Raw genomic sequence first — 16,378 nt, forward strand, 5'->3', positions numbered from 1 at the left:
GTAATAGAAGAAATTTGTCTTGTTAATTCTTTTCTATGAACTCTCCTATGTACCTGAATATACTAACCTTACCCGACCCTAATATCAAATTGTATTTGTTTCCATACCGGACTTGGCGATCGCCTATTATGTAAGCCACATTGAGCCTGCAAATAGGTGGGAAAATGTGGGATACAAATGCAACAAATAAAATAAATTATGATTACAGGTCTTGTGGGAGAGATGCTGGTTACATGGTCACTGTTGGGCGGGCATGGGCGTGGCTACCAGATGGCCGGCGTTTGTGGATAATGGAAAAACAAAAAAGCGGCGTTCATCAGTATTTCGCCGGGTTTACTTGGTCCTTTTATTTTCACGACCAAGCCTCAAAAAGGTGCCCCAACTCACCAGATGAGCACCGATGGGAATGGGGGATGACATCCCCATACTCCCCCCAGTGGTCACCAACCCCCTCCCACACTAATAAAAATAAAAATCTTTTTTGCCAGCCTGTATGCCAGCCTCAAATGTCATACCCAGCTCCCTGACAGCAGTATGCAAATCCCTGGAGCAGTTTTTAATGGTTGCAGTGCACTTCAGGCAGGCAGACCCAGGTCCATCCCCCCCCCCCCCCCCCCCCACCCCACCTGTTACACTTGTGGTGCTAAGTGTTGAGCCCTCCAAACCCCCCCCCCCCCCAAAAAAAAAAAAACCCACTGTACCCACATGTAGGTGCCCCCCTTCACCCATGAGGGCTATGGTAATGGTGTAGAGTTGTGGGGAGTGGTTTTGGGGGGGATTTGGGGGGCTCAGCACCCAAGATAAGGGAGCTATGCACCTGGGAGCTATTTGTATATATATATTTTTTTTAATTGTTAGAAGTGCCCCCTAGGGTGCCCGATTGGTGTCCTGGCGTGTCAGGGGGACCAGTGCACTACAAATGCTGGCTCCTCCCACAACCAAATGCCTTGGGTTTCGCCGGGTTTGAGATGGCCGGCATTTTTTCACATTATCGCTGAAAAACAAAACTGGCGATCTGAAACCCGATGAAATCCAAGGCATTTGGCCAGGCTAAACCGTATTATTGAAAAAAAAGATGGCCAGCCATCTTTTTCGATAATACGGTTCCGGCCAGCTGTTGCGCCGCAGCCAAAATAGATCGCCGGCGACATTCGATTATGCCCCTCTGTGTCTGTCAGGAAATGCTCTCTGAGTTGGCCTGACATCATTATGAAGTTTTTTTCACTGCCTGAGACGCTGCATTGGAGAAGCTATAGGTCTCTACTGTGAGCAGCTGCAACTACTCACACTGTCCCTATTAATGCTTAGCTCTCATTTGAGTCTCATATTTCCTCTGAATAAAAATGGGCTTTGTGCCAGATAACTCATAACACCTTTACAGCCCTGTTTACTAAGCCGCGTTATAGGTGCATTAGAATCTTTAACGCTCCTTAACCATGTGTGCGCATTAACCGTGTACTCGTCTACAATATCCCTATAGGCACCTACATGGTTAGCACGTTTGCTAATTGTAGGTGCGTTAAAAGTGCTAACGCCCTTATTGTGCTAAGCGTTAGTAATTGGGGGGCCACTGTGCATTGGGGTTAATGTTAATAAAAAGAAAACTGAGAGACAAAATTGCTTTTTGTTTTATAATAGAAACATCTGTAAGTTATTTTTAGTTGCATTTCCCCGCTATAGTTTTTCTCTATTAATGCTCCTCTCTTGATTTTTGTTTCCTACAGCCCGAAAGAAGTTGGATCAGATGGAAAATGGCAGCTGTGACCGTGAAGTGAGCAGTATGGGAAGCCGTTCTAGCTCTTCAGGTAAAACTCTGTAATAGCTTCTGTCTAGGAGCTGAGCCGTTACTGGGGGAAGCAAATATACTTCTCTGTTGACAGTCATACATTTTGAGAAGATGACAAATGGGAGTGTTGAATATGTTAATGAGTAGGATAGTGGGCTGTTTCTCCGTTTGGGTTAGTTTTGCGCATTGTAAAAGTCTCCTTCACTCACAGGTCAGGGAATGGGCTCCTGCAGTCCAGTGTTCACCTCCAGATGGGGTTAAGCACCACACTGTAATCCAACTTGGTTTTAAAGCGAAACACAAAAGAAGAAAAAATTCCAACTCACTTGGTTACCAGCTCCTCCTGAGCCAGGTGCTGGCCTGCTTAAATCCAACAGAAAAAAAACCCACTCAGGTTATCACTTCAGCTCAGCACAGTTCTACCAGTCAGCTGAAGTGCAATCCACAAACCTCCAAAAAGGAAGGAAAATAGGCCAAAGAGTTCAGTTCACTTACTTCCTCAAACACTAATGCAAAAGTTTAAACTAAAGTCTCTCAGTATTTCACCAGAGCACTATAATGATCCTGCAGGACTAGCAGAGCACCACCCTCTTCACAGTATTCGCATCTGTGACCACCCACACTCTGCTCCTCAGTGCTAGAAAGGCTACCTTTTAGGTGTTTTGCTCCCTGTCCATATGTGCTAGATCTTCTGAGCCAGGCAATTCAGAAGGTGCCTCCCTCCCTTCTTCCACACCTTCCATGGGCTCTGCCACCTCCTTCCAACCTTCACTCTCCTCTTCTCTGCTCACTGTTCTCAGGGAATCAGTTCCCTCCAGTGTTGCCAGGTGGAAAATTTTTTTCCCACCCAATCCAGCACAAAAACCGCCCAAAACCCGCCCAAACTCAAACCCCGCCCCTGACACCCCACCCCCGCGTCATCACCCCCGCCCCCGCCGTCATCAACCCCGCCGTCACCGGCCCCGCCTCCCCATCATCGGCCCCGCCTCCCACGTCACTAACCCCGCCCAAAAACGTCACTAACCCCGCCCCCCGCGGCCGAAAAAACCGCCCTGAAGCCCAAAAAGCAGCCCAAAAAACCGCAACTCGCCGCGGGCAAAAATTTCCCGCGGCGGGTCGCAGAAAACCGCCCAATTGGGCGGTAAAACCGCCCACCTGGCAACACTGGTTCCCTCCCCCCTTTCACAACTGGGAGGTATCTGGTACTGATTATGTACCCAAGGAAATTGGGCTTCATCTCTCCCTGTCCCTCTGCTGGTGACTGACTTAAATGACATCCATTTTCCTGAGCTGCATCCCTTCCAGTTATTCTCGGGAATCCCTACCGGGCTTGCCTGTCTGCCCTTTCCTTTAGGTCTCCTGGAGAACTCTGGGTAGGGTAGTTCAGGACCTGCCTGCCCTTGGCTGTAATCGGTGTGCTTAGCCTTCTCACAGCATATCATGATAGGAATTAACCTAGTTCCTAAGCCAGGGCATATGGACTATGATCTCAATCTCTCAAATTTACTGTTAACGTTTGTTGTACTACTTGAATTGTACCAACGAGAGCTGCTTTCTGGAGTTCATAAGATATAACATGTATAGGCAGTTCATCCAGGTGTGCTTGGAAGATTTTTGATCAAACCTGTGGCACCCAAAGCAGTGGGGAAATATTTCTGTATCTTTCTACCACATTTTCTTAGTCTCAGACTGCATTTTTTTGGTACTTGAGGATCCTCTCTCTCTGCACGCGATTCACCAAGTAATCACTTGGGACCTCCATCATCAGTGCCATTCTGATGTTTTCCTCTTTTTACCACTATATCAGGTTTTCTGGCATCCAGCTTTTTATTGGTTGGGTTGGGGATGTCCCAGGTGATCATAAGCTCTTCATTTCCCACAATTCTCTTAGGGTCATGATCCCAGTTCTTTTCCTTGTGCTATAAAACTTTTTGTTTTTGTTATTTGTTTTTGTTACATTTGTACCCCGCGCTTTCCCACTCATGGCAGGCTCAATGCGGCTTACATGGGGCAATGGAGGGTTAAGTGACTTGCCCAGAGTCACAAGGAGCTGCCTGTGCCTGAAGTGGGAATCAAACTCAGTTCCTCAGTTCCCCAGGACCAAAGTCCATCACCCTAACCACTAGGCCATTCCTCCACTGTTGCTACTATTGGAGATTCTACATGGAATGTTGCTATTCCACTAGCTTGTATACACAAACCAGGACTCATAGCCACCAACTTCAAGAAAGTGCTATAAAACAGTTCACACCAGTATAATGTAGTAAATATATAATTTGTGTGTGTAGAGTACCCTCAGATATAAACCACTATAACTGCAGACAATAATGCTGCTAAAAAGTGGCATAGCACTTCTTTCATTGGGTAACTCTAGCAATTTTTTGGGAGAGCAACATATGCTCGTTTTTATATGCGTCCCAATCACCACAGTGCTATAAAATCACTTATTGCTTTTAAAATTATATATACTAGGTGAAAACTGTGCACTTATCTCTTAAGTTCTTGCCTCCCAGGCAGAACTATCTTGCCTTGCTGAAACATTTGTCAGTTGCCTTCCCCTGGAACCGCCTGACTCCGCGGGGTTTCAATCACTTTCCTCAGGGACAAGGGTTAAGGCTGCATAAATCTTTTCTTCCTCCTTCTTTTTTTCAAGCAATCCACAAAACAAGGCCTTGAAGTTGGTGGCTATGAGTCCTGGTTTGTGTATACAAGTTGTTGAATGTTACCAGAGACATTGATATTGTGAATTCGTTTTCTGTTGGTGGACTTTATATATCGCTATTCCACTAGCAACATTCCATATAGAAGGCTGCGCAGGCTCACAGAAGCAGAAGCCTGCGCGGCCACATTGGTGATCTGCAAGGGCCAACTTTGCCGACTTTCTACATGGAATGTTGCTAGTGGAATAGCAACATTCCATGTAGAATCTCAAATAGTAGTGGCCTAGTGGTTAAGGTGGTGGACTTTGGTCCTGGGGAACTGAGTTCGATTCCCACTTCAGGCACAGGCAGCTCCTTGTGACTCTGGGCAAGTCACTTAACCCTCCATTGCCCCATGTAAGTCGCATTGAGCCTGCCATGAGTGGGAAAGCGCAGGGTACAAATGTAACAAAAATAAAATTCTGTTAATTCACTCTTCATTGTCAGTTTTAGTTTGCTATAATAATCTTCACTGATTTTATTTCTATCAGTGATTTCTGCTTATTTCCTTCCTCCACTCCTAGGTATTTATATGTACTGCCCTGTTCAAATTCCTTTATCTCACGGTCATCAGTCAGAGAGATGTTTTCAGTTTTGCTTAACTACAGTGATCAAATTTTGTTGGTTGCCCATTAAAGCCCAAATTATTTTAAAGCTTGCTTGTTGGGTATATAAGATGTTCTGCAGCATATGTCCATTTCCTTTATCTCCTACTTCATAACGCACCATAGATTCATGCCTTCTTTATTTTCCATCATTTGTAAAAGTAAGATTTAAGAAATCTTTATTGACATCATTTCTGTATCAGGCGGTTTCTATGTGGTGATCACTCCCAGTTGATATTAGAAAGATTACCGTATTTTTCGGACTATAAGACGCACTTTTTTCCCCAAAATTTGGGAGGAAAATGGGGGGTGCGTCTTATAGTCCGAAGGTAGCGTTTTTGGACCTCCGTCCCGTACTTACACGATTCCATGTTCCCTGGTGGTCTAGTGACGTCGGGGCAGGAAAGAGCCCCCTCTTTCCTGCCCATCGCGCTGCTCTCCGTGCTCCTCAATGCTTTCTGACGGTCTCTGCGATATTCAAAATGGCCGCCGAGATTCTCAGCGGCCATTTTGAATCTCGCCGAGACCGTCAGAAAGCATTGAGGAGCACGGAGAGCAGCGCGATGGGCAGGAAAGAGGGGGCTCTTTCCTGCCCCGACGTCACTAGACCACCAGGGAACATGGAATCGTGTAAGTACGGGACGGAGGTCCAAAACTCGGACAAGACGCACCGGAGCACCTAGGTTTTAGAGGAGGGAAAAAGGAAAATTTTTTTTTTTCCTATTTCCCTCCTCTAAAACCTAGGTGCGTCTTATGGTCCGGTGCGTCTTATAGTCCGAAAAATACGGTAAGTCTTTCTTATTGTTTCAAAAACAATTGAAAGCTTATTTGTTTTAGTGATCATTTTTTTCTAGTATCTGATTCTCTTCATCATTGTGTAGTAATTAATACTTGTGTTATCTGCTTTGAACATATGATTGGCATTTGGTGGACTACAAGCACTCTTACCATTACCATTAATTTCCCCTAAGGAAAGTCACCTTAGCACATTTGTTCAGCCCCAAAATCATCTTGATGTCATCTGAAAAGCTTTTCGCCACTTGAAGTGTTCCGCTAATTGCTGGTCACTGGAGCCTGTAGAGTTTGTCATCTGCAAACAGTAACTGCGATGTAACCTCTGGATTGTTGACCTCTTTTCGAGTAAGGCTAAATCCATAACCCAGGGAGTTAATAAGAGTAGTCAGTGGATTAAGTGCTAAACAAAAGAGAAGTGAGGCCTAAAATAGGCCTTGCTGAATCTTGATATTAGGAGTGACAAAATTGTCTGCATACTGTAGATGGAGTGAGGTAAACCTGATGTATTCAATCAATTCAGGGTTGATTTTGTGTATTTCAAGTCAGTGTATTCTGGAATGTAGGACACTGTCAAAGGCTTTCTTATAGTCAATCCATGCTATACTAAGGTTTCTGCTATTCAACATTAACTGATCTTTCGTTCCATATGCTCCTCTCATATTGCCCTTACGCTCTATTGTCATGATGAGTCTATATGATTGTATATTCTATTGGCATCTATTGCAGTGAACTAGACAAGTTATCGGTCTATAATTTTTAGGAATGTTACTTGGATCTCCCTTTTGGAAGGAGAAGTGTTCAGCCCAATATCAGCCACTATGGTGTCAGATCTGGCTGCCTGATCAATTGATATTAATGGTTTGCTGTATCTTGGTGCAGAGATGTTAACTGTGTGAGCCAAAAAAATGGTCATGCCATGTGGGTCAGGACTCTTCCAGTTTGGGGCTCTCTTTAACCTGTTTTCCAATTCTTTTGTTGTTACTCCAGGCCATTCCACAGGGATAATATTTATCTGTTCCAAATTCTCCTGTATGCAGTGTAGCCATTCTGCATTTTGGTTATGCTGTACAGAGTCCTCATATAATGTTCACCAGAATGTTTCTGTCTCCGCTTTAGTTGGTGGTGTTATCACCATAAGGATATTTTTTCCCCAGTTCCCTGTAGAATTGTTTTGGGTTCTCTCTAAATTTATTTTGATATCTCTTTTCTGTTTTCTTCATATCGCATCAATTTCTGTGCTTCAGCTGTTACTATCAATTTACTGTTGGAGCATATGAATTCATGATTTTCCTCCATCAGTGCAGCATGTCTCAGTTTGATATTTTGGGTCTTCCTCAGTATCTTTGGTGATCGTGATCTTTGTAGGTATCCATCTATCAAGGCCATTTCTATTCGCAAAGATTTTATTTTTCCCTCAATGCGAAGTTTCCAAGAAGGTGGAGTTGTCTTTCTTGATGAAACCCTCCCTTTAACAATTTTGGTCGCACAATAGTGTACTTAATTTCGTAATATCCAAAGTCTTTTTATACAGCTTAAGACCTTATTCGTCAAATTCCTTACTTTAGTTGTTAGATTCCTCTTGGTTAACTTTTCTCTCACCTGGAGCCCAGCAAATTCAACTGTAAGTAATGCCACACTTGGAAAAGACCAAGGGTCCATCGAGCCCAGCATCCTGTCCCCGACAGCGGCCAATCCAGGCCAAGGGCACCTGGCAAGCTTCCCAAAGGTACAAACATTCTATACATGTTATTCCTGGAATTGTGGATTTTTCCCAAGTCCATTTAGTAGTGGTTTATGGATTTGTCCTTTAGGAAACCGTCTAACCCCTTTTTAAACTCTGCCAAGCTAACCGCCTTCACCACATTCTCCGGCAACGAGTTCCAGAGTTTAATTATGCGTTGGGTGAAGAAAAAATTTCTCCTATTTGTTTTAAATTTACTACACTGTAGTTTCATCGCATGCCTATATAACCAGCAACTTAACTGCTAATTCTTCCACCTCCTGGTACCTCTCCTGCAATTCTTGTTCCTCTTCAGTTGACCTCTGTTCTCCCTCATTGATTATACTGTCTTGTGTTTATTGAGCTCCTCTCTCCACCTCAACTTCATCTACCACAGAAATCTTCTCCATTGCTGCCTCCAAATGCTGTGGCACCTCCCCTCCTGCACACCTTGTTCCTCTCTATTTCTCTTTCTGCGACATCACTCAGATGTTTCAAGACATTCTCACTCTAATTTGTCCAATCAAAGATCTTAGATTGGCATTGGTTGTCTTTTGGAAATGTGGAAATGTCTTTTGCTTCTTGGTGCTATATGGAAATATTTATCAGAATCGAGTTGGATGTCCTCACATTCTCTATTCTTTGCTATGTGAATTGTTTGTCTCATGGTGGTTTGTCTTTAGCTGTCAGTGTCAGGAAATATTGACGACTGCTCTTAGTTATGTGAGAAAGTACTAGCCAGTTGGCTTTCTTATTATATTGTATGGATTTTCGAAATATTATATGCTGGCATATGTTGTCTCAACCCAAACTAATTGGTTCCACATTTGAAAACAAACAACATTGCCATGGCTTTCATGTTTGAAAAGTAAGTTTAATTTTATCAGTCGTCATGTGCTTTGTGTCTCAGTGTCCTTCATTACTGTCAAATTGAATAAAGTTAAGATAACTTAGTCATAATATTTAGCTACTTTCTTTGTCTGTTAAAAACCCCAAGGCCCAAGAGCTGCTGAGCTGCGGATTATTTTACATTTCTCTAAACATCTCAGTTTTATCTTCAGGATCCCTTAATGCCCGAAGCAGCAATGAAGAGCGATCTCCAGAGAATTCTGGTTCCTCGGTTGTGGATAACTTCCCAGAAGTGGACAAAGCTGTGCTGATTGAAAGAATCGTACGTCTGCAGAAGGCTCATGCCCGCAAGAATGAAAAGATCGAGTTCATGGAAGATCACATCAAGCATCTGGTGGAAGAGATTAGGAAAAAAACCAAGTATGTATGACATTTTCTAACAGAGGATCTCAGCAAATAGCTTGCATTTTCTGAAATTTGCAACTTGTTTTTTTCTTTCAATAGATACAAAAGAAACATTGGTAACTTCTCCCTCTTTTTCTGTTTTTTTGGATAAATTGATACAGTGACTGAATCACTGAAGTCTTCTTCCTCTGCCTCTACCTAGACATTAGATTATCTGGTCTCATAGGTTCAGTTGTCTGAATTTCTTCTCCACAGTGCCGTAGTGAGGGCTAATGGCACCCGGGGCGGGTCGCTGCTGCGCACCCCCCCCCCCCCCGGGTGCAGCACGGCGCGACCCCTCCCCTTCTGTGGCGCAGCCCCCCCCCCCCCCACCGCATTCTTTACCTGCGGGAGGGCCGATCCGCCCCGAGTGCACGTCACTCGGAGCTGCGTCGGCCCCGCTGGTTCCCTGCTCTCTCTGCCCCGGAACAGGAAGTAACCTGTTCCGGGACAGAGAGAGTAGGGAACCAGCGGGGCCGGCACCCCCCGAGTGCGTGCACCCGGGGCGGACCACCCCCCCTTCCTACGCCACTGCTTCTCCAGACTCTGACTGAGTCCTGTAGTCTCTTTGAATTTCACCATCACCTGGCTGTCTGACCTAGCACTTTTATTTTTAAACTTTTCCCATCTTTTTGGCAAGCTACTGTGTCCATGCGCTGTCTCCTTATTTATTTATAGCATTTATACCCTGCTCTTTCCCGCTCGATAGCAGGTTCAGTGCGGCTTACAAAGTATGGTACAAAATATCACAGGGATGACCCAAAGTATGGTACAAAGTATCACAGAGGTAACCCTGGTATATAGAGTAGGACCAAACTTAGTCCCCACCTTCACCAGTTGCCCCTTGATTATAACCCTTTCGTGCCCATAATATTTCTGTCCTCATAAATGTTTAACTTATTTCAGTTGCCATATGGGGTTAACAGAATCTTTCAGGCTTGGTAAAATGAAACATTTTTTTGTTGTTGTTACATTTGTACCCTGCGCTTTCCCACTCATGGCAGGCTCAATGCGGCTTACATGGGGCAATGGAGGGTTAAGTGACTTGCCCAGAGTCACAAGGAGCTGCCTGTGCCAGGAATTGAACTCAGTTCCCCAGAACCAAAGTCCACCACCCTAACCACTAGGCTACTCCTCCACTGTTGCTACTATTTGAGATTCTACATGGAATGTTGCTATTCCACTAGCAACATTCCATGTAGAAGTCGGCCCTTGCAGATCACCAATGTGGCCGCGCAGGCTTCTGCTTCTGTGAGTCTGACGTGCAGGACGTCAGACTCACAGAAACAGAAGCCTGCGCAGCCTTCTACTTGGAATGTTGCTAGTGGAATAGCAACATTCCATGTAGAATCTCCAATAGTAGCAACATTCCATGTAGAATCTCCAATAGTATCTATTTGATTTTTGTTACATTTGTACCCCACGCTTTCCCACTCATAGCAGGCTCAATGCGGCTTACATGGGGCAATGGAGGGTTAAGTGACTTGAAATTTTATTTCAAGCTATGGTATAGCAGCAAAGATATGCAAATTAAAAGCAACCAGGACTTAACTGCAACTTACTATGAATCTGTTCAGTTTCCCATGAGACAATAACAGCAGCAAAAGAGATTGAATGAGTTGGCCTGTAACACATCAGGCTTCAACTTCTTTTCAAAAAGAGACAAAACTTAAAAGAATTGTAAAGCTTCATTGAAATGATGTAAGATACCAAAATGCTGTTTTGCAGAAGATATTTTCTCTCCCATTATCAGTTTTTCCGGTAGTGCTTCTTTTACCAAGTTGGTTCTTTTTCTTTATCTTAATCTCTGTGGCGAGTTCCCTGTTACAAGATAATGCTTGCATTGTCACATGTTGAACTATTCACTTATCTGTGACCCCTTAAAGGCGTGCAGGATTGAGGGTAGAAACTGGCAATGTACTGCTAGCCTTGTATCAGACATAACAGTTACTGTCGGGCCCGTTACAGTGAATAATTGTAATGTACAATTTATATTCCACCTTTAACCTTAAGGATGCAAGGTGGATTACAAATAAAAGAAAATTTCTCATTCAGAGAAATTTACAGCAATCTTCCTTATCAAGCTAAGCCAAATAAAATTTGTTGATTTAAAAATAAGCTTTGAGTGCCTTTCAAAGAAGATTGGCCACTGTTGGAAACAGGATGCTGGGTTTGATGGACCTTTGGTCTGGCCCAGTATGGCAATACTTATGTACATATGTAAGATAAGATATGATAAATATGGTAGGGAATATTATTCAAGATTTTGGCACTTTAGCCAAAAGTCTATTTGGGAGCCATATTGGTGTCAATCTTTTTCATTGATGGAAAATCTAGGTTCAATCTCTGTATGCTTCTCAAATTTGACCTATTAATAGAAATGTTAAAAGCTGCACTGTATTTTCAGAACTAAGTCCATAAAAGCTTTTATAAACCATACAAGCTATTTTGAAGTGGAGGTGACTCCACTTTAAACCAGAGTAATTTGTTCAAAAGCGGAGTAGTTTTATGAAACCTTATTATCTTAAAAATCAATCTTGCAGATGTATCTTGCAACAGTTGCAAGAGGAGTGGCCTAGTGGTTAAGGTGGTGGACTTTGGTCCTGGGGAACTGAGGAACTGAGTTTGATTCCCACTTCAGGCACAGGCAGCTCCTTGTGACTCTGGGCAAGTCACTTAACCCTCCATTGCCCCATGTAAGCCGCATTGAGCCTGCCATGAGTGGGAAAGCGCGGGGTACAAAAAAATAAAATAAAAATACTTAATTTTAATGTAATAAAACGATACAAGGAACTTCAATAGTCCAATTGAAGGATTAAAATAGCCTGCGCTATAGTTCTAAAACTTAAAAGGCTTAAAGATGATTGTATTTATTTGTTTGATTTTATTTTATTGTGACATTTATATCCCACATTATCCCAAGGAATCTTGAACTCAACGTGGCTTACAGCAAGTAATCATTATAGCAGTAGAAAGGAACAGAGTACTACCAGTGTAGTAAGTTAATTTTAAATTGAAAAATTTGGAGGATTATAGCAAGGATGTAGAAGAAAATGTTGACTATAATGTACAGCAAAGAACAATCATTATAACAATGAAATGGAGAGATAATAGCATGTTAAAATTATCATTATGAGCACCATACAATTTAAGTTTGTGCAATTTAAGTTATAGTTCTTAAATATCATATAGTGAAATAAAAATTCTTTACAAGCTCGTTGATCTAAAATTCAAAAAATTAAATTTGAATGTTGGATCACACCTAGGATTTTAGATTTACTTTCCAATTTGAGCGATTCCCCTGAGAACAGGATCTCTGTTCTGAGACTCTCCATTAAGAAAATTATGAGAAGCATATCTTGCATTCTCCGAGGACAAGCAGGCATAATATTCCCACATGTGGGTGACGTCATCCACGGAGCCTGGTGTGGACACTGCCATAATGCACTGTCACTTTAAAACTTTAAGGCAGTGCCCCCACCACGCATGCGCAGGTGCCTTCCTGCCCGATGCTCGAGCGTGGGACCAGCAGTTTATCATTTTCCACGCAGCAGAGAGGTTGGTATTCTAATCTCTCCTGAGCGTTTCAAACGTTTGCCATTTTGGTGCCTTCCCATTTTTTGGGATATTTTTTCTTCATAGTCTTGTTTTCTTTCTTAATATTATTCAGTTTATTTTTTTTATGATTTTTCATTTTTTTTTTCAATTTATACATAGTAACATAGTAGATGACGACAGAAAAAGCCCTGCACGGTCCATCCAGTCTACACAGTATACACAAAAAGCAGCAAATATGAGTTATTTGCTGCTTTTTGTGTATACCCTACTTTGATTTGTACCTGTGCTCTTCAGGGCACAGACCGTATAAGTCTGCCCACTATCCCCGCCTCCCAACCACCTGCCCCTCCTCCCAACCACCGGCTCTGGCACAGACCGTATAAGTCTGCCCAGCACTATCCTCACCTCCCAACCACCAGCCCTGCCTCCCAACCACCGGCTCTGGCACAGACTGTACAAGTCTGTCCAGCACTATCCCCGCCTCCCAACCACCAGTCCCGCTGCCCACCACCAGCTCTGGCACAGACCGTACAAATCTGTCCAGCACTATCCCCGCCTCCCAACCACCAGCCCCGCCTCCCGATCTTGACTAAGCTCCTGAGGATCCATTCCTTCAGCACAGGATTCCTTTATGCTTATCCCAAGCTGGCCTTTGGGGCCTCTGAACCCTTCTTTTCCCGGGAAGCATTGACCGTTTTCAGGTACGCAACTACTCACAAGGTCAAAAGGTTCAATGGCCTGGGAAGACTGTCGGCCATTTTCCCCTCCATATCATCAAGGGTGCTGAGTGGCTTTAAGAACTGTACTTGATGCAGTAGGATCATTTCAGGCACAGACCCCCATAACTGGTGTGTTCAGTGCTTAGGACCACATGGCCTCTGCCTGTGCATGCAAGTAAGGATACGTAAAGCCTGTTGAGTCCAGCGTGAAAAATGTTTTGGTTCTGTATCAGCATCCGCCGCTCCCGCACATTTTTGTCTTTGCCTCCGGGGGGGGGCCCCCCGCACCGGCAAGCTGCTTCCTGCATGCCTGCTCCCACATTCTGTCCTCTCCTGCTCCTGTCCGTACAGGGAGTCAGGACCCGGATGGTTGCATTAAAGCAATATCGCACTAATGCAATCATCTGGGAGCTAGGTGGCATGCAGGAGCAGGGGAGGACAGACCCAGAAGCAGGCAGCAAGAAGAAGCTTACCGGGCCTGGGCCCCCACTTGGAGGCTAGGTTCGAGGAATTTTGCCCCCCCCCCCCCCACCTTCATCCCTCTCAGTGGCCCTGCAGAAGAGGAACCTAATTCAAAACTCTTTCAGGTTATAGATTGATTCTTCTCCTAGAGAAGGTATTACTGTTCCACTTCATACAATTATGAAGAATACTTTAATCAGAAATTGGGAGACTCCGCTGATCAAGTTGCTCCAAAGAAAATTTGTACAATGTACAGGATACAAAAATGCACTGGGTTTGAAAAAAAAAAAAACTCAGTTACCTCATCATTCCTTACTTGTGGAATCTGCTTTAATATGTACACGCAGTACGAGATCTCATGCTTCTGCCCCTCTGGAAATTGCCACTCATAACCTCCAACTTTTGGTGCTACGTATCTTACAGCACGGTTACACTCTGTGTTGGAAAGAAAAGATATCCCGACCATCCACCAAGAGAGTCTTGTTTCAACTCCCTCCAAAATAATAGCACGTTGGAAGGAGTTCTTTGCCCTCCTCTGGCAGATTGCAATAGAACAAGTTCCTCTGCCAGAGAGAGGTCATGGGTTTTACTCGTACTTTGTCATACCAAAAAAGATGGGGGGAGTACGACCAATTCTCAACCTGCGAGATTTAAACAAATTTCTACTCGAGGAAAAGTTTTACTTGGTTTCCCTGGGATCACTTCTCCCCATGATCCAACTCACCGACTGGCTTTGCTCTCTAAATCTCCGAGGCAGACACTTGCATACCTATCCTTCCTGTCCACAGATAATTCCTGCGCTTCCGCAGTGGAACTCTGCATTGTCAGTACAAGATCTTACCATTCAGCTTGGCTTTGGCTCCTCAAGTCTTCACAAAATGCCTGATAGTGACAGCTGCAACACTCTGCAGGTGGGGAATACATGTCTTCCCCTACTTCAACGACTGGTTAATCAAGTCAGCCTCCCGAGAGGCGGCACAGACTTCAATTCTGTCCTCCATATAGCTCCTAGAGCTCCTCGGATTTGTGATAAATTTCCCAAAATCACATCTTCAACCAGTTCAGACCTTAGAGTTCATCGGGGCTTTCCTGGATACTACTTAGGATTGAGCCTTCCTTCCTCGACTGAGAGCAGACAATATAATGCATCTCTCTGCTTAGATTTCCAAATCCACTCAGGTATCTGCACATCAGATTCTCCGCCTTCTTGGTCAGATAGTGTCAATAGTCTATGTAACACCATTGGTTCGACTTCACTTCCGAATTTCTCAGTGAACACTCTCCTCTCAGTGGTTCCAAGCCACGGAATTGCTCTTGACCTGTATTGGAATGGTGATGGTCTGTGAGCTGCAGCGTTATTTTCAGCAACTGGGGCACACAGATTTAAGCTATGGAGGTGCTGGTATGTAAGCTTTTTCAGCTTTGTGAGAGCTGCAGTGGAGGCAAGGTATATTAAAGCACAGAAGCTGACTTAGCAACAATCTCAGTCCCTCATTATGCAAACTGAGGTATTCAAGAGAAGACACTCAAGTGTTGATGTAACACTGCCTTGTTTATGAACTAATTATGAGGAGGCCGACTCAGGTGTAACACCTTAAAAATTCAGTTATAAAGTTAGAATGGAGACACATTTTTGTCTTCTGCGGTAAGGATGTTTTAGCATTCCTTATTTTTGTAAATAACTTTTGTCTGCCTATCTGCTGTCGACATCATTTCTCTCCCTCTCTTACTGTAAAAGCTTTGCTGTGGTGATCTTCATGTTTCCTCGGATGGTGGGAGACCAGCATTCTTTTTCTTGCATGGTACTGGTTCTTTTGTTAGATTGTGAGCCCTTTAGGGACAGAGAAAGTACCTGCATATAATTTGTACAGTGCTGCTTACATCTAGTAGCAATATAGAAATGAGTAATAGTAGTAGGTTTCGGCAATCAAGTATTCTGCTTATGATGCTGTAAATGTAACTTGCTTCCAGAATTATTCTATCATCAGTCCACTGGTTACCCTTCACTAGATATTTGGCTGTATGATGCTCACTTAGATCCATTTGTGTAATTCATCTGCAGATGATCACACATGGCATATGATCATTCATGCAAAAGAAATCAGTTAAAGTACTGGTTATCTATGCCTGCACAGAGCCTTCAAGGGGCAAGTTATAGGGAACTAATTTGTTTTTTTTATTTTATTTATTTATTTTTTAAATCTCCATCCACTGGTAGGCAGGCACAATACCCACTTTTTCTGGATTGGTCTGGTAGGTCTAAAGAAAACTGCATAAAACTCATACGTAGTATCTCCTGCCTTCCCTTACCTTTCACAGTTTTCTTAATGTTTCAGTTTCCCAGCGATGCAGGGCATCTGCACCTTTCTTTTCACGGACATGGAAGTCATAATGTCTCCTTATTAATATTTTCACTATACAGCTGCCATTGCTGGGTACCTTTTTGGGTGAAATCAAATTCATATGTTTTACACAGCTGAGGAGTTTTCAGTGCAGAAAAGTGACAAAGAGAAGGGAGTATCAAAGACAGTCAAATGAAGACATGAAAGTAGCAGGAGAAGCAGCGGTTTCCTGTTCAGCCAGTAAACATTTTTTTTTTGTATCAGGGATGTTTTGTGAGTGTGTGGGCATGTGTTATTAAACCTAAAGTCAGAAACCCTATAAATATACTGTGTGCTGGTGTTTGGTTTGCCCATTGGGCTCCGAGTCTAACTAGAGTTTAAAAAATGCAAAACAAAAAC

The 16,378-nt window shown here is 43.5% G+C and overlaps 1 protein-coding gene across 2 annotated transcripts in view; it reads left to right on the forward strand.

Moving 5' to 3' along the window:
• Positions 1–16,378, forward strand: part of CCDC186 (coiled-coil domain containing 186) — a 193,935-nt gene that overhangs the window by 164,723 nt on the left and 12,834 nt on the right. The window contains exons 14-15 of one of the 2 annotated variants that reach the window (XM_030202692.1): positions 1,725–1,805; positions 8,655–8,874. In XM_030202692.1, the coding sequence (XP_030058552.1) occupies positions 1,725–1,805; positions 8,655–8,874 (301 nt within the window). The remainder of the gene's footprint in view (positions 1–1,724; positions 1,806–8,654; positions 8,875–16,378) is intronic. The other variant, XM_030202693.1, reaches the window with a different exon arrangement.

This window comes from Microcaecilia unicolor, chromosome 5, assembly GCF_901765095.1.
Source record: "Microcaecilia unicolor chromosome 5, aMicUni1.1, whole genome shotgun sequence".
NCBI classification, from domain to species: domain Eukaryota; kingdom Metazoa; phylum Chordata; class Amphibia; order Gymnophiona; family Siphonopidae; genus Microcaecilia; species Microcaecilia unicolor.